This window comes from Lynx rufus, unplaced genomic scaffold (genome assembly GCF_022079265.1).
Source record: "Lynx rufus isolate CCGP_SWC_20201006 ecotype Redwood Valley unplaced genomic scaffold, mLynRuf1.p SCAF_15, whole genome shotgun sequence".
In the NCBI taxonomy this organism is placed as follows: domain Eukaryota; kingdom Metazoa; phylum Chordata; class Mammalia; order Carnivora; family Felidae; genus Lynx; species Lynx rufus.
The window spans coordinates 36,467,450-36,492,724 of NW_025814829.1; the positions used below are offsets into that span (position 1 = coordinate 36,467,450).

General features: G+C 36.1%; 1 protein-coding gene and 2 non-coding genes across 3 annotated transcripts in view; all 3 read left to right on the forward strand.

The window, feature by feature from the left end:
• Window positions 1–25,275, forward strand: part of XPR1 (xenotropic and polytropic retrovirus receptor 1) — a 212,720-nt gene that overhangs the window by 181,503 nt on the left and 5,942 nt on the right. The window contains exons 12-13 of the mRNA XM_047076861.1: window positions 16,767–16,933; window positions 21,020–21,159. Coding sequence (XP_046932817.1) covers window positions 16,767–16,933; window positions 21,020–21,159 — 307 coding nt within the window. The remainder of the gene's footprint in view (window positions 1–16,766; window positions 16,934–21,019; window positions 21,160–25,275) is intronic.
• Window positions 1,711–1,852, forward strand: LOC124510518 (small Cajal body-specific RNA 17). The gene has a single exon (XR_006961725.1). It is a non-coding gene; the product is annotated as a small Cajal body-specific RNA 17 (non-coding RNA).
• Window positions 1,929–2,009, forward strand: LOC124510512 (small Cajal body-specific RNA 18). The gene has a single exon (XR_006961719.1). It is a non-coding gene; the product is annotated as a small Cajal body-specific RNA 18 (non-coding RNA).

Sequence of the window (25,275 nt, forward strand, 5' to 3'; positions counted from 1 at the left end):
TCAGTTTCTGTGTCTCCCTCTCTCTCTGACCCTCCCCCATTCATGCTCTGTCTCTCTCTGTCTCAAAAATAAATAAACATTAAAAAAATTTTTTTAATTGAGATAATAATTCCTACCTCAAATTTATTATGAGGATTAAATTGTGTAAATATAGCATAAATGATGGTAGTTGGTTATTAGTATCCTTTCCATGATCTGTGATGAAAGTGTGAAAAAATTCACATGTAAAATATTAGGAAAGGGGTTGCAACTACAGACATGGAGGAATTCAAAATAATTATGAGTAGATATCTGGATAAAATGCACAGTTTATTTTTAGGACATTATAAATTAGCAAAATAAATGCAGGAAAACATAGAAAATATAAATTATAGATTAAGGACAGCTTTCCTTATTCCTGTGGTTCTTGTTGAAGTGTCAGACCCAAATGTTTTCACAAGTGAAACCTTTCAAAACTTTGAGGAACAGTTTGTGCCATTTAAAGTGTTTCAAAACTTAAAAAAAGAAAGCATCTTTTTTCTTTTAAAAACCTGCATAATTCAGAGAAAGATATTCCTCAGTAAAACTATATAATCCAGTCTTACTCATGAGTATACCTACAAAGATTCCAAATAAAACATTAGGAGCTAGAACCCACTGGAATATTAAAACAATAATATACCATGACTGAGATACTTTAGGGATAGTTTACCATGTCACCAGACTGGAGGAGAACAGCCATGTGATCATCTCAGCAAATGCCAAGGAGACCCTGACTAATTAAGAAATATATATATATATATATATATATATATATATATATATATATTTGTAAGGATCCATCTTAAATATAGAAGTACTATATTTTTTTTTTTTAATTTTTTTTTTCAACGTTTATTTATTTTTGGGACAGAGAGATACAGAGCATGAACGGGGGAGGGGCAGAGAGAGAGGGAGACACAGAATCGGAAACAGGCTCCAGGCTCCGAGCCATCAGCCCAGAGCCTGACGCGGGGCTCGAACTCACGGACCGCGAGATCGTGACCTGGCTGAAGTCGGACGCTTAACCGACTGCGCCACCCAGGCGCCCCAGAAGTACTATATTTTTTATACACAGACACAGCTATCATGACTAAAGGTGAAATATTATAAACATTCTCATGGCACCTGGGTAGCTCAGTCGGTTAAGCGTCCAACTCTTGGTTTCTGCCCAGGTCATGATCTCACAGTTCGTGAGTTCGAGCCCTACATTGGGCTCTGCTCACAGCATGGAGCCTGTTTGGGATTCTGTCTCTCCCTCTCTGTGCCTCTCCTGCTTGCTCTCTCTGTCTCTCTCTCTCAAAATAAAATAAAAAAAATTGTTTTGATAAATAAAATCTGGACTAACAAAGATATCTGTCATCATCACTATTATTTAACATTCTTCTATTACTCTTATGCAAGAAAATGAAAGAATATTAAAAATTTCTAAAGCAGGAATAAAAATTAAATGTCAAAATTTATAAATAGTGATTGTCCAATGTTATCACTTTATTTTCCTTTTTATGAAATTTTTATGGTGAATGTATAATCTTTCTATAAACAGGAAAAACAGTTGTTTTCATTTAAAAAAAATTAAAAGGCCTGCTGGAAGCCTAGGCCTCTGGGCCTGAGAGGGGCCCTGCGACTGGGAGCCGGAGGTGGGGGTGGTTGGCATCCAAGGGAGTATAGTGAGTGTCATAGGGCAGGGACGCCCCGAGTCCCCGAGATAGCCCCCAATGAGTTCGCGGTATCTTCCTTATATGATCACGCCCCATTGCTGGTGTCGCCACTAACCCAGAGCCTGAGAAGATTATGAAAATGTGTCTGGCAAAGTGGGGCTGGGGACCAGGACCGGGAGATTAGGGGCAGCAGGTAGGCTGGAGATGAGGGAGCTTTAGGGAGGCCTCTGCAGCTGTAACTGTGAGACCTGGTCAATGATGACGTGACCACTGCGCAATCTGAGTTCTAGGAACCTGGTGATGGAATGTGCTCAGAGTGGACTGAGACTGGGCAAAAAGATATTAATAATAATTTTAAAAAATTAAAAGGCCTAAACTATATTTCTGAAGCTCTTTTAGCTCCTTTTTTTTTTTTTTTTTTTAGTTTATTTTGAGAGAGAGAGCATGAGCAGGGGAGGGACAGACAGAGCTAGAATCCCAAGCAGGTTCCCTACTGTCAACGCAAAGGCTGACCAGAGGCTTGATCTCATGAACCTTGAGAGATCATGACCTGAGCCGAAATCAAGAGTCGGAGGCTTAACCGCTGAGCCACCAAGGCACCCTGCTTTTAGCCCCTTATATTTTATTATTCTAATAGAGCTATTTGCCAGTGCATAGCTTCTTGGCACTCATTATTTCATTTTGTATCTGATATCAACCCTGAAAGGAAGTAAAACAGATACTATTTATTATATTTTTTTAAAGCTAGGAAGGTTAAATTGCCTGACCCAGGTCACATGGCAGAAGTAGCAAAACCAGAATTCTCTGTCCCTGAATATACTCCTTTTTACACACTAAAAGGTTATATTTCCAACAAGGCAGCATGATGTATTGCTGTGATTCTCAAACTTTAGTATGTATATGAATCACCATAGATTGTTACTTAAAAATGCTTTATTCTCAGGCCCAACTTCAGTTATTTTTAGTAGGATTAGGATGATGACTCCAAAATTTGCCTTTTTAACATGTGCCTCATGTTGTTTCTGCTGACCTCACTTAAGTAAATACTAGTAGAATTTAAAGAATAGAAATTATAAATGGATATGGTGTTGAGGAAATATGGAAACTACTGAGTTTGGATATTGCTTCCTCCTACTGTACTGTTTAGGAGATCTTGGGCAGCCAAGCAATGAATGGTAGGGAAGCAATAGAACATATTAAATGAGAACATGGGCTTTGGATTAGTACCTTGGACATGTGACCTGATAACAGCAGTCCCCGTTTCATAAAAAGGCTCTAAGGAAATAGGTGTAAAGTTCCTTAGGGAGGAATGAGAAAGCAGGGCAGAGACAGACCAAAAGTGTTATTACTCTAATGGAAGTCTCAACAACAACCCAAAAAACTCCAGAAAGTATCAAGGATTCTTTACTGAGAAAAAGATTTTATGTTTTTCCATCAGCTTTTATTCTGCTTAAAGTAATTAGAGACTGTTTAAACTTTTTATTTTTAATTAAATCTCAAAGCGTATTGATGACTACAATTGATTAGATGGTTCCTAGAATAAGTATTTGGATAGATATTTCAGAAGTACTGGTAAAGTTTGAAATAATATAGGTTTTGCTCCTAACATTTAATTAGACAGAAAAGGTAATTTGAAAGAAAAGGTATTTGAAAGAAAAGAAATGAAGGTTTCTATAAAAAGGCATTACAGGGGCGCCTGGGTGGCGCAGTCGGTTGAGCGTCCGACTTCAGCCAGGTCACGATCTCGCGGTCCGTGAGTTCGAGCCCCGCGTCAGGCTCTGGGCTGATGGCTCAGAGCCTGGAGCCTGTTTCCGATTCTGTGTCTCCCTCTCTCTCTGCCCGTCCCCTGTTCATGCTCTGTCTCTCTCTGTCCCAAAAATAAATAAACGTTGAAAAAAAAAAAATTTTTTAAAAGGCATTACAGTCTTGGACTGTTTCACTCTGAGACTAAGAATTGTTTCAGATGGCATTTTTAGATCTGATATGTTATACTAGTATAGAATGTTGGCAAGTTGTATGGAAAATGGTGGAAAAGATTTTGGCATTCCCTCTCTCTCTAGGCATGCCTCATATTATATATATTCTCACTTCTTTTTAAATCTGTTAATTAGCCATAATGTAGAATATATATTGTTTTTATTTTTTACATTTCTAGATTCCATTTTTGTGATCTATATTCTTTATTCAACTCTAATTACTGTACCCTACTATTATTGCTGCTAAAACCTTATCCAATCTTATTTCCATTTTTAATTGACTATAACTTTAGCTTGTGTTTATGACTTGATTTTTTCCAGTTCAATTAAGAAAAAAGTTCCTAGTCATATGAATGTACTACCTGAAGCTTTCTTACAGCTTCATAAAATAAGCACTTGAGACCTTGTCAAAAGTTTATAGGATCCACAGGGAACCTGGGTGGCTCAGTCGGTTGGGCATCTAACTTCAGCTCAGGTCATGATCTCCTGGTTCGTGAGTTCGAGCCCCACATCGAGCTCACTGCTGTCAGCCTGTCATCACAAAACCTGCTTCCCATCCTCTTTCCTCCTCCCTCTGCCCCTCCCCCACTTGTGCTCACCCTAAAATAAATACTTTTTTAAAAAGTTTATAGGATCCTTATATTGCCTCTTTTTTTTTTTTTTTTTTTTTTGAAAGCCAGAGAGAGTAGGGACAGAGAAAGAATCTCAAGCAGGCTCCACAGAGCCCAACACGGGGCTTGTCATGACCTGAGCTAAAATCAAGAGTTGTATGCTCAACTGACTGAGGCACCCAGGTGCCCCAGGATCCTTATATTTCTTTGTAAAGTGATTATGGTTGATACCATTCCATTTACTTAATAAATGAAACTGTGTCTCTTCGAGGAGAAAAGGCAGAAACACATAATTTTATCCACTCCAGAAATATTGTTATTTGGTTGTACTACTAAATGAGTTTGGAAAGGCAGCAATCAATCTTAATCACTGAAGAGATCCTTTTATTATTGACAAGCCAATAAATAAGAATTACAACAAATAGTAAATTGAATATAAATACAACTTAGTAGTTGAATTGCCTTCTTGTTTACCTCTGTCACATCTATTTTATTCAACATTTATAAAACACCTAGAGTGTTTTAGACTGTGTTTGATGCTAGACATGTATAGATGAACACGACATATCTTTTAAGACTCCTTCTGGAGCTCCTAGTTTCATAAGGGAGAACAACAAAATAGAACGTAAATTATCAGTATTATGTAATGTACTGAGGTGGTTCACAAGAGGGAGTGGTTAACTCAGTAAGGGTTTTAGACAAACAGCCAAGTTATATTTTTTAATTAAACTTTTTATTTTGAGATAATTATAGATTCACATGTAGTTGTTAGAAATAATAGAGAGCTCAGGGAGCCTGGGTGGCTCAGTTGGTTAAGCATCTGACTTTAGCTCAGGTCATTATCTCACGGTTTGTGAGTCCCGCATTGTTGGGCTCTCTTGCTGACAGCTCAGAGCCTGGAGCCTGCTTTGGATTCTCTGTCTGCCTCCCTCTCTCTCTGTCTTCCCAGGGCTCCCCTGCTTGTGCTCTGCCTCTCTCTCAAATATAAATAAACATTTAAAAAATGTTTTTAAAAATAGTAGTCCATGTAACCTTCATACAGGTTCTCCAGTGATATTACAAAAGTATGTACAATATCACAATCAGGAGATTGACATTGATACAGACTAGTACAGAAAGTTTCTATCACCACAAGGATCCCTCATATTACCTTTTTGTCTTCCCTCCTACCCCCACTTTCTCCCACCCCCCTAGCAATCCATTTAATAATTTTATCATTTCAAGAGTGTTAATATAAATGGGATCATATAGTCCTTTTGAGATCTGCTTTTTTTCACTTAGCATAATTCTCTGGAGATTCATCCAGGCTGTTGCACAAATCAAACTTGTTCCTTTTTATTGCTAAGTAGTGTTTCGTGATGTGAATATACTATAGTTTAACCATTCACCCACTGAATGACATTTATGTTGTTTCTAAGTTAGTTCAGGCTGTTATGGACATAGCTGCTATAAACATCCATATACAGGTTTTGATGAACATAAATTGTCATATCTCTGTGATTAATCCCCAAGCGTGTGGTAGCTGCATGTTTAAGAAAAACTACCAAACAATTTTCAGAATGGTTGAACCATTTTACATTCTCATCAATGTATGAGTGGTCTGGTTTCTCTGCATCCCTGCCAGCCTTTGTTGATGCCACTTTTTAAAATTTTAGCCATTCTGATAGGTGTGTGATGATATCTTATTGTGGTTTTAATTCTGTTGCGCATCTTTTCATAGGCTTATTTGGTATGTATATCCTCTTCTGTAAACTGTCTCTTCATGTCTTTAGCCCATTTTTGAATAGGATTGTTTGGTTCTTTATTGAATTATTAGAGTTCTTTATATTTCAGATACTAGCACTTTGTTAGATAACATTTACAAGGATTTTCTTTCTAGTATTTTTAATGATTAATGGGCCTGAGTTTTTAGTAGAGTTTTAGATTTGCGGAATAATTGAGCAGATAGTACATAGAGTTCCCTATACCCGCCCCACCCCGTCCCATCTCATTGTCATACAGTTACCTTGGTCATTAACATCGTGTATTACATTAAAATTAACTTTTTATGTTGTAGAGTTTTGCGGGTTTTGAAAAATTCATAATGATACATATCTACTGTAACAGTTTCATATGGAATAGTTTCATTATCCTAAACATCCCCTATGTTTCACCCATTCATCTCTTTCTTTCCTCCTTCTTCCCCCTGAGCAACCACTCATCTTTTTACTATCTCTACAAATGTGCCTTTTCCAAATGTCCTGTTGTTGGAGCCATACAGTGTGTAGCCTTTTCAGATGATTCCTTTCACTTAGCAGTAGGCATCTAAGGTTCTTCTGATGTCTTTTTGTGTCTTGATAGTTCATTTCTTTTTATCGCTAAATAATGTTCTGTTGTACCACTTTTGTTCATTCATTTGCCTGCTAAAAGGCATCTTAGTTGCTTCCAGTTTTTCATAATTATGAATGAATCTGCTGTAAATGTGTGCTGGTTTTTGTGTGGTCATAATTTTTCAACTTAACCTAGGTGTACAGTTATGATAAGGTTATGTTTAGTTTTTTGTAAGAAACTGCCAAACTGTCTCCCAAACTGGCTGTACCATATTGCTTCCTATCAGCAGTGCGTGAGAGTTCTTGTTGCCTGCACCATGTCAACATTTGGTAGTCAATTTTTGGGGTTTTAGCCAGTCAGTTAGGTGCATAGTGGTATCTCATTGCTGTTCTACTTTGTAATTTCCTTTTTTTTTTTTTAACTGTTTATTTTTGAGAGAGAGAGAATGTGAGCAGGGGAGGGAAGGGGTGGAGAGAGAGGGAGACACAGATTCCAAAGCAGGCTCTAGGCTCTGAGCGTCAGCACAGAGTCTGATGCGGGTCTTGAGCTCACACACTGTGAGATCGTGACCTGAGCTGAAGTCGGACGCTCAACCGACTAAGCCACCCAGGTGCCCATCTACTCTGTAATTTCCTAATGACATCTGATGTTGAACATCTTCTCATATACTTGTTTGTTATATGTGTATCTTCTTTGGTCAGGTGTTTGTTCAGACCTCTCTGCCATTTTTTAATTGGGTTATTTGTTTCATTATTGTTGAACTTTAAGAATTCTTCGTATATTTTGGATACAAGTCACTGGGTAGTATCTGCAGATATTTTTTCCCAGTCTGCAGCCTGTCTTTTCATCCTCTTAACATGGTCTTACACAAATCAAAAGTTTTTAATTTCTATGAAGTTAAGCTTATCAGTTTTTCCTTTACAGATCATGCCTTCGGTTTCAAGTCCAGGAACTCTTTGCCTAGCCCTAGATCCTGTAGGTTTTCTGTGTTTTTTTTCCTAAGAGTTTTATGTCTTATTTGCAAGTTTGTGATCCATTTTGAGTAAATTTTTACATGAGGTGTATGACAGATTGAGGTTCGTATTTTTGCCTATGGATGTCTAATTGCCCCAGCACCTTTTATTCAAAGGGCTATTTTTCCTACATCAAATTGCTTGTGTGCCTTTGTCAAAAATTAGTTGGGCATATTTGTGTGAGTCTATTTCTGAGCTCTCTATTCTGTTCTATTGATCTATGTATAAGCGTAAGGGGTACAGTGTGTTACTTTGATGCATTTATATATTGTAATATGATTGCTGATACAGCATGATCACATATAATTATAGTACGATATTATTGTCTGTTGTTAGTTCCATGGTTAAATTTATAAGTGTTTTATTTTATTGTTTTAATGCCATTATGGGTGGGTTGATTTTCCTTATTTCTTTTTCAGATGTTTCATCATTAGTGTAAAGAAATGCAATTGGGGGCGCCTGGGTGGCGCAGTCGGTTAAGCGTCCGACTTCAGCTCAGGTCACGATCTCGCGGTCCGTGAGTTCGAGCCCCGCGTCGGGCTCTGGGCTGATGGCTCGGAGCCTGGAGCCTGTTTCCGATTCTGTGTCTCCCTCTCTCTCTGCCCCTCCCCCGTTCATGCTCTGTCTCTCTCTGTCCCAAAAATAAATAAACGTTGAAAAAAAAATTAAAAAAAAAAAATTTCTTAAAAAAAAAAAAGAAATGCAATTGATTTGTATATGTTGATTTTGTATCCTGCTGATTTATTGAAATCATTGATGAAATCCAACTGTTTTTTGACTGTTGGGAGTTTTCTTTTTCTTTTTTTAAGTTTATTTATTTATTTTTGAGAGAGAGAGAGAGAGAGAGCACACGAATGGGGAGAAGAGGTAGAGGAAAAGAGAATCCAATGGGGATTCAATCCGGGGCTCAATCCCACGACCCTGAGATCATGACCTGAGCTGATATCAAGAGTTGGATGCTTAACTGACTGAGCCCCCCGGGCACTTCTCCTGGATTTTCTGTATAGAGGATCATATCATCAGCAAATAATGACAGTTTTACTTCTTCCTTTCTAATTTTGGATGCCTTTTATTTCTTTGTCTTGCCTAATTGCTCTAGCTAAGACTTTGAGTCCTGTATTGAATAGGAGTGGTCAGAGTGGACATCCTTGCCTTGTTCCTGATCTTAGGGGAAACACTTTCAATTTTTCTCCATTGAATGTAATGTTAGCTGTGGGTTATGTTGTATATGGCCCTTATTATATTGAAGTCTGTTATCTTCTATACCCAGTCTGTTAAAGAGTTTTTGTCATGAAAGGATGTTATATTTTGCTTTTTTCTGCATCTGTTGAGATGATGTGATTTTTATCTTTCATTTATTGATATGTATATTATCTTAATGATTTGTATATGTTGAACCATCCTTACAAGCCAGAAATAAATCTCACTTGGTCATGGTATATAATCCTTTTAATGTGTTTGTGAATTCAGTTTGCTAATATTTTGTTGACAATTTTTCATCTATTCATCAAGGATATTGGTCTATAGTTTTCTTGTGGTGTCCTTATCTGATTTTGGTATCAAAATAATGCTGGCTTCTTAGAATGAGTGTGGAAGTGTTTTCTCCTAGATGTTTTGGAAGTTTGAGGAGCATCGGTATTAATTCTTTGAATGTTTGGTAGAATTCTCCAGTGAAGCTCTCTGGTCCTGGAGTTGTCTGTGTTGGGAGTTTTTGATTACTCATTCAGCCTCTTTACCCGTTATTAGTCTGTTCAGATTTTCTATTTCTTCCTGATTCAGTCTTGGCAGGTTGTATGTTTCTAGGCATGTTTCTGCATTATGTAATTTGTTGGCATAAAATTGTTCATAGTAGTCTCTTATGAGTCTGTATTTTTATAGTATCTGTTGTAAGGTCTCCTCTTTCATTTCTAGTTTATCTGAGTCCTCTTTTTTTCTTAGTATAACTAAAGGTTTGTCAATTTTGTTTATTTTTTGAAAGCCGGCTTTTAGTTTTATTGATCCTTTGTATTGTTTTTCCGGTCTTTATTTCATTCATTTCTGCTCTGATTTCTTATTATTCCATTCCTCTGAACTAACTTTGGGCATAATTTCCCCTTTTTTTTTCCTAGTTCCCTGAGGTATAAATTTAGATGATTTATTTGAGATCTTTCTAATTTTTTAATATATGCATTTGTTACAAATGTTCCTCCCCAGACTGCGTTTTGCTTTAACCCACAATATTTGATATGTTGTATTTTCATTTTCAGTTGAGATAATTTTTTATTTCCCTTTTGATTTCTTTTTTGACCCAGTAGTTGTTTACAAGTGTGTTACTTAGTTCCACATATTTGTAGATATTGTTACTTACCTCTTATTGATTTCTAGTTTCATACCATTGAGGTCAGAGAAGAAAATTGGCATGATTTTGGTCTTCTTAAATTTGCTATGATTTGGGAGTGCCTGAGTGGCTCAGTTGGTTGATCTTCCCTGTCTGAACACTGTCTTAAAGGAATTCTACCTGTCTGTCCTATTACCATTTTCTTTTTTCTTTATGTCACTTTTCACTGTGTGAAATTACCTTATTTATTTGTATATCTGCTAATTGTCTATGCCCATTAAGTAGTAAGCTTCATGGGGGCAGGAAATTTGTTCATTAATGAATAAGATTTACTACCATGTGCATGTAGTAGGTGCTCACTCACTGGATGGATGGGTGGATGGATGGATGGATGGCTGGTTTCTACACTGTTGACATGGCTCTCTCTCTCTCTGCCTCATAAACCTATTTAACTCAAGATTGTTAACTTTCAAGACTCCACTCAAGTAGTACCTCCTTCAGGAAGTTTTTCCTGGCTGTTACCCCTCCTGAAAGCCTGGTTTATTGATTGATTTCCTCCACTGTGCACGGTTCTACATTTGTACTTACATGCTGTGTTTTTATTTTATAACTCTTTTCTTTTACACTTAAGCCCTTAATAGTTCTTCACTATATACATCCCCATTCTCTAAAATATACCTGGAACCCAGTAGACATTCACCATATGTTTGTTGAATATAGAAATAAATTTGTCTTTTGAGTTAATCTTATAACTATATAGTAAACAATGCAGCTTATAGTAGACATTAAACATTTGTTGCATGAAAAAATGAATTCCTCTGTACTATTTTTTATTATAAAAACAATGTAGCAATATTAAAGACTTGTTTAAGTTTTCTCTAAAATATCACTACCCTAATAGCAACTATTTTCCTTAGCCCACTTTTTTCTTTTTCTTCTTAATTATACAAGTAAAACATGGATGTGTATATATCACTATAAAAATAGAATTCAGATAATTCAGAAATGCTTGAAAGTGACTCCCCTTAATAATCTTCCTTTATCAGGGATAGACACCTCTGTCTTTTTCTACAAACATAATTTTATATACAGAATGAAGTAATATATGTATAGTATTTAAATTCTGTTTTTCACAGACCTTAGAAATGTTTTTAATATTACTTCATGGTTTTATAGAACTGCCTTTTCATTTTAGAATTGAGATGGACATAGAGAAAGCTGACTAGTACAAAAAAGTTCCTTGGATAAAGATTCCTATTTCTAGTTTCCTCATTTATCCGTAGACCTAATGATTTCCTTTTTTTTCTTTAATTTTTTTAATGTTTATTTATTTTTGAGAGACAGAACATGAGCAGGGGAGGGCAGAGAGAGATGAGGACACAGATTCCAAAACAAGCTCCAGGCTCTGAGCTGTCAACACAGAGCCCAACGTGGGGCTTGAACTCATGAGCTGTGAGATCATGACCTGAGCCCAAGCCGGATGCTTAACTGACTGAGCTACCCAGGCACCCCTAATGATTTCCATTTTTGTCTCAATCATTTTAAGATTATGGATTCTCTATAATCACAGAGTTGGAAAGGGGCAGAGTCTGGATTCAGACCCAGATTTTCTCACTTCAAATCCAGTTATCTTTCCACTTACTATCTCTCGAAATTTAAGCTTTCTTAACTATAAAACAGGAATAATAATGTCTTTCTTGCCTGTTCTGAGGATAAATATGATAATCACCTAAGAAGGTATAATACATGTGACCTCACATTTTAACTAAAACAGGGGAGCGTGGGTGGCTCAGTCAGTTGAGCATCCAACCCTTGATTTTAGATCAGGTTATGATTCCAGGGTTGTGGATTGAGCACCATGTCGGGCTCTGAGCTGAGCATGGAACCTGCTTAAGATATTCTCTCTCTCTCTCTCTCTCTCTCTCTCTCTCTCTCTCTCTCTCCCCCCCTTTCCCCCCCACCTCTCTCTCTCCCTCTCCCTCTCCCTTTCCCCCCACCTCTCTCTCTCCCCCCCCTCCCTTTCCCTCTCCCTTGCTCACACACTCACTGTGTCTCTAAAATTAAAAAGAAACATACATACACACTAAAGATCAAGGAAGTATTATATCTATTAATTTTTAGAGAACCATATTAATCTTACAGTTTAGTGTTTTGATGTTTTAGGTTATGGGACTAAAACTGGGTTTGCTAGATGCCAAACTCATTCATAACTCAGCTTGCCTGTGTAGGTTTGGGTTTTGAAAACAGTGTCCAGTCTATTTTGTTTTTTTATTTAATTTCAGATTAAAAACCAGTAAACTGTTATCAGAGTAGAAAGATTTTGGTTGAAAAGAACACCATTCACTTTCTCTTAACACAGTCCCACTTTTTTCATTTTTTAAAATACCTTCCCTGAAAAAAAAAAAATACAATAAAACCAAATGTCTTTCCTGAAACGTGGTTCAGGATGATTTTCATATGTAATTTTCCTGGTTTCTCTCTCAGCACTTTTCCTAACATGTTATTTTGTTTTATCCCTTTTATGATAATGATGGGTACAAAACCCTAAGAAGCTTGTTTTTATTTGTTTTAGATTCAGTAGATACCATTGCCATAAATATTTCCAGCATGAATTATGCTTCTAACATGGTGGGTGTATAATAGAAGCTCAGGGTAGAATAGCAATGACTTGATTTTCTGTGATTCTGAACATCACTAAAGTGGGCTACCAGAGTTAGCCAAGAGAGAATTAGATGTAATTGCTTGCCTAAAGTGATAATATCTTTCTAGTGCATTCCCTGAATACCAATAAAGGCAGATGATTTCAGGGAAAAGCACTCCTCATTTGGGAGATGGGAAAGATCAAATAAGGGTAATAATTAAAAAGAGACCAAAATGTAACACATGTAGACTAGGTATATGCTAATCATTATTTGAAGAAGTAAAGTAAAACATTTCTTATTCCAAAATAATCTGTTGGAATACCTGCCTTTTAAAAAGTGAGTAAGGCCTTGTATGTGTTTCACAGAAATTTCATGGAAATAATATGAGCTTAGAAAGGAAAGAAGCACTTGACCCATTATATCATTTTCAGAATTATACTCTAAGAATAGGACTTGTGTTTAAAAGCTAAGACATTAAAAAAACTAGCACATTGATTTTTGTTTCATTATTAATTCTTTTCTTTTGAACTCCCCCCCACATACAATCTCCTTTTATATAATAATTTGAATTTGATGATTTCTTTAGTAATTAGAAAAGAAAATCAGCTTTCAGTAAAAACTTGATGTTACCTGAACTTACTTGAGAAATACTAATTTTTTATCTCTTGATGAATATCTGTTTATTCTCATTTCATTACTTTTACTAGAAAACAGAAATATAGTTTATTGTGAAAATGAAATGAGATAATATATATAAAGTGCCTGGCATATAGTAAGCGTTCACTTTTTAATTTTAATTTATTTTAATTTCTTTTAATGTTTATTCATTTTTGGAGAGAGAGGTGGAGACAAGGCACAAGTGGGGGAGGGACACAGAGAGAGGGAGACACAGGGTAGGAAGCAGGCTTCAGGCTCTGAGCCATCAGCATAGAGCCTGACACAGGGCTCAAACCCATGAACCACGAGATCATGACCTGAGCCGAAGTCGGATGCTTAACTGACTGAGCCACCCAGGAGCCCCTGAAATTACTTTTTTTTTTTTTTTTAATTTTTAATTAAAAAAAAATTGTTTTTGAATTTATTTATTTTTGAGAGACAGAAAGAGACAGAGCATGAGCGGGGGAGGGGCAGAGAGAGAGGGAGACAGAGAATCCGAAACAGGCTCCAGGCTCTGAGCCATCAGCATAGAGCCTGACACAGGGCTCAAACCCACTAACCACGAGATCATGACCTGAGCCGAAGTTGGACGCTTAACCAATTGAGCCACCAGGCGCCCAAGCATTCACTTTTTAAAGAAAGAGTTGCAGATATAATTTACAGTTAAGTTGCTTGTCTTTCTCTCTTTGTGTTGATCTTGTTTTGAAAATATAGACACAGTGTGAACTTTATTAAAAGTGCTGAATTTGCTTTATTCTTTGCAAACCTTAGTAGATAAGTTATAAACATTTTTAATGCAATCATGATGTTGATTACTGAATAATACTTAGCTAGACTCTGTCTATAGAGTGAAATAAACATGTCAGAACACATCCAACTAAACTAGAGAAGTAAATATTTTGTTAGGCCTTTTATATTGATAATTTATGTGGCACAATGTTGTAGTATAAATATTCAACACAATTCAACACAATTGGTGAAGAAGAGTTTTTGTGGAAATAGTTTAAACCTGGGGCAACTGGGTGTCTCAGTTGTTTAAGTGTCTGACTTCTGCTTAGGTCATGATCTTGTGTTCACGAGTTCGAGCCCCACGTCAGGCTCTGTGCTGACAGCTCAGAGCCTGGAAGCCTGCTTCAAAATCTGTGTCTCCCTCTCTTTCTGCCCCTCCCCTGCTTGCACTCTGCCACTCTCTCTCTCAAGAATAAATAAACATTAAAAAGAAATTTAAAAAAAAGAAATAGTTTAAACCTGAAAATGTGTTTATGTCCAAGTTTGACTGTTCATTAGTATCACTGTGGACCATTTAAAAAGTATTGGTTTCTGGGTCCAGAAGAAGCTAAACAGTGTTGTGCCAGCTCTTAGGTAGGAGTAGGGATAAGAGGTACTGACTTGTAGTGTTTGTTGATTTCCATGGTGTAAATACTTCCACCATAGCCAGGTTAAGCTACTAAGATAACATTGAATGTTGGGAAAAGATGTATATCAGCACAGCATTATATAATATTCCCATTATACAGATAAAATAAACATACCATAATCCAAAAAAAGATAAAAGCAAAATTTAGTAAATTAATTAGGAAGTAATGAATTTTGAGTTATTACCTTTGCTTTTAATAGAACTAACTGTAAGTTTATGTAATTTAATTTTTAATAATAACTTTAACAATCAGCTTAGTTTTGAAAATATAACAGTCAGTTCTTATGAGCTGGTATGAACTGATTAACACTAGAACCCTAACATATCTGTATTTTTAAAATCAGCTGTAATTCTGATGCAGGCAACCTGCCAGCTTATTTTTTTTAAATACAGATCTGATCTTAAGTGCCAAGAGAGCATTCCATAGTCAGACCCCAAGTGTCTTTTCCTGTCTCATTTTATTTATTTTTTAAGCCTCTTTTTTTTTATTATTTACTTATTTGAAAGAGAGAGAGAGAGAATCCTAAGCAGGGTGTGTGCTGTCGGCACTGAGCCCAGTGTGGGGCTCCGTCTCACAAACGGTGAGATCATGAACTGAGCTGAAATCAAAAGTCAGATGCTTCACCAACTGAGCCACCAAGATGCCCCTCCAGCCTCATTTTAAATCAGACCCCTTATCTTATATCCTCCATATTTCACCCACACTATATTTAGATTACTTGCAGCTCCTCACACACACCTTGTACTTTCCCACCCTTAGGACTGTTCATTATCTTCCTTCAGCTTTGAATGTCCTTGCCTCATCTGCCTGACTTTTGTAACACTGTTTATTCTTCTACAAATAACTCAAATGCTACTTCCCCTTATTTCCTGCTGTTGGAAACATTCCTGTTCTCCTTGATGTTCCCCTAGTGCTTTGTTTATACTTCATTTTGAGCTCAAGTTTATCAATAACAAATGGTTATTTTCACTCACTGTAATATAAATTTCTAAAGGGTGCCTTTGAATCATACTGTACTCAATTAATACTTTAATACCTAAAAATGATTAATAAAAACTTGTTTCAGTAGGAAGAATTTTATTTTTTTAAGTTTATTTTTTTAGTAATCTCTACACCCAGTATGGGGCTTGAATTCACAACCCGGAGATCAGGAGTCACATACTCTTCCAGTTCAGCCAGCCAGGCACCCTTTAATTTATTGTAGTAGGAAGGATTGTGGTTAGGGCATGATACATCCTTATTTTCTATGCCTTTGGGAAACTAACCAAAATTTTAACTTTTTTGAGTTAGATGTTTCATACCTCTTTTTCCTGATAATTGAGGACTGTATTAGTAGTTATATACCTATATCCTGCTCCTAGAGAACACAAATAACATCATGATGACTCTCAAAACTTAGCAAAGAATTTCCTTAGAGAATATATGAAGTACTTAAGAGTGAAAAATACTAAATTATATAAGTACATACGCAAATTATTTTTATTCTGATTTAGTGTACTTTATAGTGTTCCCAGCATTTTGTATCTATAAACAACCTCTAAAGAAGCAAAAATACGCTTTGTGAATGAGAGAAATTTGCTTTTATGTATGTTCTTAAGGATAAATTCCTCATCAGTCTGTTGCTTTCTGGCATTTTATCTAGAATTAAAATTACCTAGTTGCCTTCACAGTAAGTATTGACAAGATCTAAGTGTACCAAGGAAATGTTCTAAAATAAAAACAATGTAAGAATTTGTTGAAACACATGTGATACGTTTCTTATTAGTGGGGTTTCATAATTTTTTTTCATCTTTGACCCTAACCTGCCACCTGATGGCAAAGATTAAAATGACATCTTTTGTAATACTCAAAACTTCCATTGCAGTTATTTGGATCTTTATGTATTCAGCATACAGCCTCCAAAAATGCACATCTGTACAAATTATATGTACTTGATAAATGCTTGGTGATTACTTTGTACTTCAGGAGAATCAGATTTACTATTTAACTTCTATTAGTGTCCCTAACCAGGGATATTTATATAAAATCTTACTTCCTTTATGGAGCTGTATAAAGAAAGAATCTGCTTTTTAAGTGAGTTTATTTAATGAAGAATTTTACTTTAATCTAGTAATTTTCTCTTTTACTTTTCCATTTTCTTTAGAGCGAGGTCACTCAGACACCATGGTATTCTTTTACCTTTGGATTGTGTTTTGTATCATCAGTTCCTGCTATACCCTCATCTGGGATCTGAAGATGGACTGGGGTCTCTTTGATAAGAATGCTGGAGAAAACACCTTTCTCCGGGAAGAGATTGTATACCCCCAAAAAGTATGTACAAAAGTGTTTGTATTTGTTTTTTAAAAAAAAACCCAAAAACTCAAGTGTATCACCAGCTAAACCCTATTATGGTACATACCTAATCCCAACCTAATATACTTAGAAAAAAAACAACTAATTACCCAAAAATACTAATGCATTCTGTCAACAAAAATGTCAGGTTTTTACCAACTGCTGGGCACTATAGAAAATAAAAACAAAGTAAAGTTCTGGTTCTCAAAGAGGCCATAAACTATGTTAAACAGGTAAGTAGACAAATTGCAATATAATGTGGTAAAGTCTAGAACAGAAGAATAAATAACTTACAAAATTTGTGACCTAATTTTGACATGTAGTTCCCTCTATCTCAGATACCCTCTTCTCTCCCCTTTGTCTGCCTTGCAAACTCTTGCTCCTCCTTTTTCATTTTATTTATTTTTAAGTGAAGTTATCATTGACAGAGTGTTACATTAGTTTCATGTGTACAACACAGTGATTCAACAACTCTGTATGTTCTGCTATGCTCACAAGTGTAGCTACCACCCTTCACCATGTAGCACTGTTATAATACTGTTGACTGTATCCCCTATGCTGTACCTTTCATCCTAGTGACCTATTTACTCCCTATCTAGAAGCCTGTATCCTTCCACTCCCCTTCACCCATTTTGTCCATTCCTTTACCTCCCACCGCTCCGGCAACTATAAGTTTGTTCTGTGTATTTATGGGTCTGTTTATGCTTTTTGTTTATTAATTTGTTTTTTAGAGTCCCCATAAGTGAAGTCATATGGTATTTGTCTTGCTCTTCTGACTTATTTCACTTAGCATAGTACCTTCAGGTCCATCCATATTGTTGTAAATGACAGTATCTCATCCTTTTTATAGCTGAGGAATAAATTGTCCAGTGTGTGTGTGTGTGTGTGTGTGTGTGTGTGTGTGTGTGTATACATCTTTATCCATTCATCATCAATGGATACTTGGGTTGCTTCCATATCTTGGCTGTTGTAAATAATTCTTCAGTAAAACAAAGGAATACAGATATCTTTTTGTATTCGTGTTTTTGTTTTCTTTGGGTAAATACCCAGTAATGGAATTCCTGAATCATATGGTATTTCTGTTTCTTTTTCTCCATACTGTTTTCCTCAGTGGTTGCACCAATTGCATTGCCACCAACAGTGCACAAGAGTTTCTTTTTCTCCACATCCTCTCCTGTTCCTCCTTTTAAAAAGTCAGCTTAAGTGTTACTGTCTCTAAAAAGACTATTTTTCCAAGCATATTTAGCTATTTGTCCTAATCCCATTTTACCCTCTACAAACTTCTGTTACAGCAATTATCACATTGTATTATAATTATCTGCTTAGGTATTCATATCCCTCACTGCCCAACATAGTTCCTGGCATATAGTAGACTTAATATTTGTGGAGTCAGTGAATAAATACTTGACTGAATGAGCAAGGCTTTGAAAGCACAAAGGAAAGGAAGTGCCTGACTCCTTCAGTGCATCAAGAAGACTGCTCTTTTCATTTACTTCAGCTGGTTTTTGTTAATGTGGAGTGCCAATGTAGTCTGAAAATAAATGGATAATTCCTTAGGAATTATTTTAGGATTTTATCTGTATTTGGGTAGGAGGACCTGAATTAAAAAGTCAAAAGACCAAGAGTATCTTTACTCAAATACTGAAAGAAATTAAACAGTGAACTAGAAATCCTGGTAAGTGAATTCTGATCCCAGGTCTCTCACTAACTAGCTACGTAACTTTAGGCAACTATACTACAGTGTATTCTCTTCTATTAGATTATCTCTTGATCCTTTCCCAGTTCTAAAATTCTGTGATGGGGGGGAATGTATAGATTGGGTCACTAATACTTCATACTATGTCAAAATGTCATCACTACCTCAAAACTGTACTTTGAAAAGTGTGTAAAAATGTAATATTCAGTTGGTGAGTAGGGAAGGCTGTTTTCACATGTGACGACTGAAGATGGATGGTAAGAGAGTGGGTACAAAGAATGAGTAGGGTAACTTCACATAAGCAAATGAAGACAGAAAAGACTGATCTTTTTTATATAAGCTATAGCAATAATTCCAATGTGCAAATTTGGAATATATGGCCTAGGTACTAGACATATCTTTGTAAATCTCGTTTGAAGAAAAAATCAGGGGACACCTGGCTGGCTCAGTCGGTGGGGCATGTGATTCTTGATTTTGGTGTTATAGGTTCGAGCCCCATGTTGGGTGTAGAGATTACTTAAACAAAAAAAAAAAAATCTTCAAAAAAAAAAAAGGAAGGAAGAAAAGAAATCAGTAATGTTAATAAGGTCAAGTCAGAGAGCAGACATGAGCTTAGGTTAATGATGGCACTTTTGTGCTCACCAGATGCATATGCCTTATTGCTCCTTGTGTTCTTGTCTTACTGAGCCATATAATACATTTACTTCTTATGCTGATTGCTTAGATGAACTGTTTGTGTCTTTATATAAATGTTAATCCATGCCTCCTTTTAAATAGTTCTAACTTATTTGTTTCTATGTAATAAAATTAGTGAATAGAGTTTTTCAATCAGTTTCCTTACTGCATATTTTCATGACCCTAGAAAATAAAGTATATGCTTTCCTCCATTATAATTTGCAAATTTATAAGAAAAATGTTCTGCTGGATCACCACATTCCTTTCAATTTTAAAAAGCCAAATATTGGAATAAGATTCATTCTCCTTGAAAAGGGAAAAGAAACTTTTGGTGGAGTCCAGTGTAGCTTCATTTAAAACTTAAGAACACAGTTATATGAATCTTGAAATCAGTTCCTAGGAATTAACAGTGCATATTAGTGAGCACCACATCCAGGTCCAGAAAGTATCTTTGTTATCTCCATATTAAAACTTTTCTTTGTCTCATGACCTCATGTTAAGTTATTCCTCCCAAAAGACTTCCATGTTTTTGGTAACATGAGCCCCCACATAGTCAACTGTAGATCAGTTTAAGATGGGCTCTTAAAGTAACATGAAATTGTAGCTCTTTATTGAGGCCTAATAATGAATTCACTGGTTGTGAATTTATCAAAAAACTGCATTATTGCTACATTGGTGGATAGGGAAAGGAACAGAGAAATGTAAATATGTTTAAATCTTCATAAGATTTATGATAATAAGCAGTGGATAACATCTACAGTTGATTAACCAGGATATAGCAATATATACACATTATTTAGAAATATGGAGGATAAATCCTCGGACAGATAGCTACAAATTTTGAAATTGTCTGTAGAGAATGAGAGGAGAAGATGGCAAGGGGACTGCTTTTTTTTTTTTTTTAAATAGCCTTCTAACATGACTAGTATTCCTGTGTTAATTTAAAAAAAAAAAATAAATGCTATGGTGTAATATAGAGCAGTTCTAGTTTCCAGTTTTTAAATGCATATATTTAAAGAGCTGATTATCCAGAGATTAAGAATGAGCAAATCCATGAATTATAGTTCTGGTCTATTGGCAGTTTGTGTACTTAAAACTTTTGTATAGCTAAAATTGGATGCCTAGATACTAGGTACTAGCACTTGAAAAAAATTATTGAATGCTGTCTTTCTCATGTAAAAATAGAACATTCCTTAAATTCAACCATGTGTATGATATCCAAGTTTCATTTTATTTAATGACGTCAAAAAACAAGGCAAAAAACTTCCTTCAAATGCAGAGTGAAGCAATTTGAGAATAAAAGTACAAATGACAGTTAATGAATCTGCTGATCTTTTTGCTATTGAGTCATTATTAGTATATGATGTACACTTTATAATCTCAGTCAGATCAAGGATCTCATCTGGCTTATATTTCTAGGGTCTAAAAGAGAGCATGGTATACAATATGAGAATAAAATATATTTGTTAAGTGATTAATGAAATGCAGTAAAACTTCATTTTGAATATTGTACTATTTATGAGAAAAATTAAATTGGTGAGATCTTCTAAAACAGTAAAATAAAAATAAAACCATTTTTCCTCTTTAATCTGTGCTTGTTGATGGGACATGTGTGAGTCTTGGTGCTGTGACAGGTGTGCTTATTTGTGAGAAACATAATGGTAAGTGTACTCAATTTGCTTATTGTTCCTCAGGCCTATTACTACTGTGCCATCATAGAGGATGTGATTCTGCGCTTTGCTTGGACTATCCAAATCTCAATTACCTCCATGACATTGTTGCCTCATTCTGGGGACATCATTGCTACTGTCTTTGCTCCTCTTGAGGTTTTCCGGTAAGCAAACTACCAAAAAGTCTATCAAAGTTTTTTCCCCTAAAAAAACCCCCAGTGCTTACAAATTAGAATTCATTAAAACATATACTTGAAAGGCTTAAATTTTCTAACTTTTCTCAAACTTCTCATTAGCCTCAGAGTTGGGAAATCCTACTTGAAGATCTAAAAGATTAATTCTTGGAAAGTTAAAATAATTACTAATGATGGCTTTTAAGCTTTTTTAGAATTGGGCTCCATTGGAAGGTTCATGAGTGGAAATTGGGAGGTAAAAAGTCTTAAAACAGGGGTGCCTGCCTGGCTCAGTTGGTTGAGTATCTGACTCTTGATTTTGGCTCAGGTCATGATCCCAGGGTCATGGGACTGAGCCCCATGTCTGGCTCCACACTGAGCATGGAGCCTGTCTAAAATTCCCTCTCTCTAACCCTCTGTCCCTCTCCCCCACTTCCACTTCTTTTTTTTTTTTTTTTTTTTAATTTTTATTTATTTTTGGGACAGAGAGAGAGAGAGCATGAACGGGGGAGGAGCAGAGAGAGAGGGAGACACAGAATCAGAAACAGGCTCCAGGCTCTGAGCCATCAGCCCAGAGCCTGACGCGGGGCTCGAACTCCCGGACCGCGAGATCGTGACCTGGCTGAAGTCGGACGCCTAACCGACTGCGCCACCCAGGCGCCCCTCCCCCACTTCCTATCTCTCTCTCTCTCTCTCTCTTTCTCTCTTAAAAAAAAAAAAAGTCTTAGAAATTAAAATAAAAATCTTGCAATTTGGCATTCTGGGTTATTCAGGAGGCAGCCTTCTCACTGGAAACAATAAAAATTCCAGAGGAATTGTTTTTTAAACCTTCCTAAAAACATCAGTAATCTAACAAGATAGCCCAAAATCTAAGTAAAAGCAGATACCCTAAAGGTAAGCAAAGCACTAAAGCTAATTTTGCACTAAGTATATTTGCCAAACCTAGCAATTTTGAGATTCAGTTGTGATAACAAGTTCAAATTTGTATGCACCTAATAACATAGCCTAAAAATATGTTTAAAAAAAAAAAAAAGCTGACATTGGTAAAAAATAGAAGTAGGTGAATTTACAATTTTAGGGGAAGATTCTAACATACTTTTCTCAGTAATAGTTTAATTAACCAACTTGACCTAATTGACATATATGGAGCACTGCATTCAACTACTAAATACACATTCTTTTATTTGCATGTAGAACATTTACCAAAATTAACCGCATGCTAGGCCGTAAAGTAAGTTTCAACAAATTTCAGAGGACTGAAATCACAAAAAGATAACTGAAAATTTCCAAATGTTTAGAAATCAAGCAGTACATGTCTAAATAACCCAGGGGTCAAAGTTGAAATTGTAATGGAAGTTTTAAAATATTTTAAACATAATGAAACTGATAATGTGACAGAAGAAAATGCAGCTAAAGCCATGCTTAGAAGGCAATGTATAGCTTTAAGTGTATACATTGGAAAAATATACAGCTTCAAGAAGATTTTATTTTTTTTTTAATGAAATTTGTTGTCCAATTGGTTTCCATACAACACCCAGTGCTCATCCCAAAAGGTGCCCTCCTCAATACCCATCACCCACCCTCCCCTCCCTCCCACCCCCCATCAACCCTCAGTTTGTTCTCAGTTTTTAAGAGTCTCTTATGCTTTGGCTTCAAGAAGATTTTAAAACAGCAAATCAAACCCAAATGAAAGTAGAAGGAAGGAAACATAAAGAACAGAAATTAATGGAATAGAAAACAAAGTCGAGAAAATTAACAAGCCAAAGTTAGTTCTTTAAAAAGACGAATAAAATTGATAAATGTCTAAACATGACTTTTTTATTAATGTTTATTTTTATTTTGAGAGAGAGAGAGTGCCAGCAGGGTAGGGGCAGAGAAAGAGGGAGAGATAGAATCCCAAGCAGGGTCCACACTGTCAGCACAGAGCCCAAAGTGGGGCTTGATCCCACAAACTATGAAGTCATGACCTGAGCCAAAACCAAGAGTCGGACACTCAACCGACTGAGCTACCCAGGCACCCCTAAACATGAATGATTAAGCAAAAAAGGAAAGAACGCACAAATTACAAATAACAAAAATCCTCAAGATACATTTTATGCCAGTAAGTTAAAAAATTTACATGGAGGGGTACCTGGGTGGCTCAGTCGGTTAGGCGTCTGACTTTGGCTCAGGTCATGATCTCTCAGTTCGTGAGTTTGAGTCCCATGTCAGGCTCTGTGCCAACAGCTCAGAACATGGAGCCTGCTTCAGATTCTGTGTCTCCCTCTGTCTCTCTCAAAAATAATAAATCTTAAAAATTGACATGGAATGGACAAATTCCTTGAGAAGCACTGTTTATCAAAACCAATAAAATAGAAAATCTGATAGGCTTATATCTGTTAAAGAAATTATATTCATATTAAACTTCTCATGAGGAAAATGGTAGGCCCAAGGAATTCCTCCAGAAATATGAGGAAATGTTACCAGTTTTACACAAAACTCTTCCAGAGAAAAGAGGCAATAAAAGGAACACTTCCCAGTTCCATTTTGTCCAACCAGCATGGCTTTGATCTCTAAACCTAGGAGGACGTTCCAAGGAAGACCAGTCTGTCTCTTGTAAAGAAATGCAAAACTCCTGAAGAAAATATTAGCTAGTGAATCCAACAGTATATAAAAAGCGTAGTACATCATAGCATAGTACATCGCAAGTTAGTTTCATTCTAGGAATGTGAGATTTAATATTCAAAAATCACTAACATTTAAAAATTAATCTGTGTTAACTCACCACATTAACAGAATAAAGGGAGAAAAATCTTCAGATATGTAGAAAACAATACTGAGAAAAGTCAATACTTGTTCATAAATAATTTAAAGATTATCTACAAAAAACATAAATAAGGTCATATTTAATGGGAAAACACTGTAAGCTCTCCCTTGAGGTCAGGAATGAGATTATTATGCCTGTTGTTACTTGTTTTTAACATCATACTGAAAATATAGGTAGTGCATTGGGGAGACAGTGTTAGAATTAGAAAGGAAAAAATAAAACTAATTACTCACCCATGAGATGATTGCATATACAGAAAATTCAAAAGAATTTACACAAAAGCTTTAAAATAAGCATAGCTATGTCCCTGAATATAAGTTTAATATAAATAAAAATGTAATGTTCTAACAAACAGTCCCAAGCAACTAGAAAATGAAATTTTAACAAACATACCACTGTGAGTTGCATCAGAATATATCAAATACCTAGGAATAAATTTAATGAATGATTATGTGTATGAAAATTGACAAGCCAGTTCTATAATTTACATGGAAACAGTAAGGATCAAGAATAGCCAAGACTAGGGGCACTTGGGTGACTCAGTTGGTTGAGCATCCAACCTCAGCTCAGGTCATGATCTCGTGGTTCATGAGTTCGAGCCCCACATCAGGCTCTCTGCTGACAACTCAGAGCCTGGAGCCTGCTTCAGATTCTGTTTTTCCCTCCTCTCTGCCCCTCCCCTGCTCATGTTCTGTCTCTCTGTCTCTCAAAAATGAATATACATTAAAAAAAAAAAAAAGTAGCCAAGACTATGCTGAAAAGAAAAAAGCTATAGGACTTATACTCTCAAATATCAAGACTTCCTATGTAGCCACTGTAATTAAAACAGTGTCTAGTGTTAGTGACAGAATAGGCAAATAGTCCACTGGAACAGAATAGGGAGTCCAGAAACAGTTCCACACATACATCGACATTACCTGATTTATGGCAAAAGTGACTAAATAATAGTGGAGAAAAAGAGGTTCTTTAGTAAGTAATATTGAATCAACTGAGCTGGCTATCCATATGGGGGAAAAATGAATCTTGACTCCCACCGCATACTGTATACAAAATCTATTCCATTGAAGAACTAAATATGAAAGGTATGGGGCACCTGGGTGGCTCAGTCAGATTAAGCATTTGACTTTGACTCAGGTCGTGATCTCACAGTTTGTGAGTTCAAGCCCTGCCATTGGGCTCTCCCCCTGTCAGCAACAGAGCCTACTTTGGGTGCGTTCTCTCTCTCTCTCTCTCTCTCTCTGCCTCCTGTCTCTCTCTCAAAAATAAGTAAACATTAGAAATAAATGAATGCGTGAATGAAT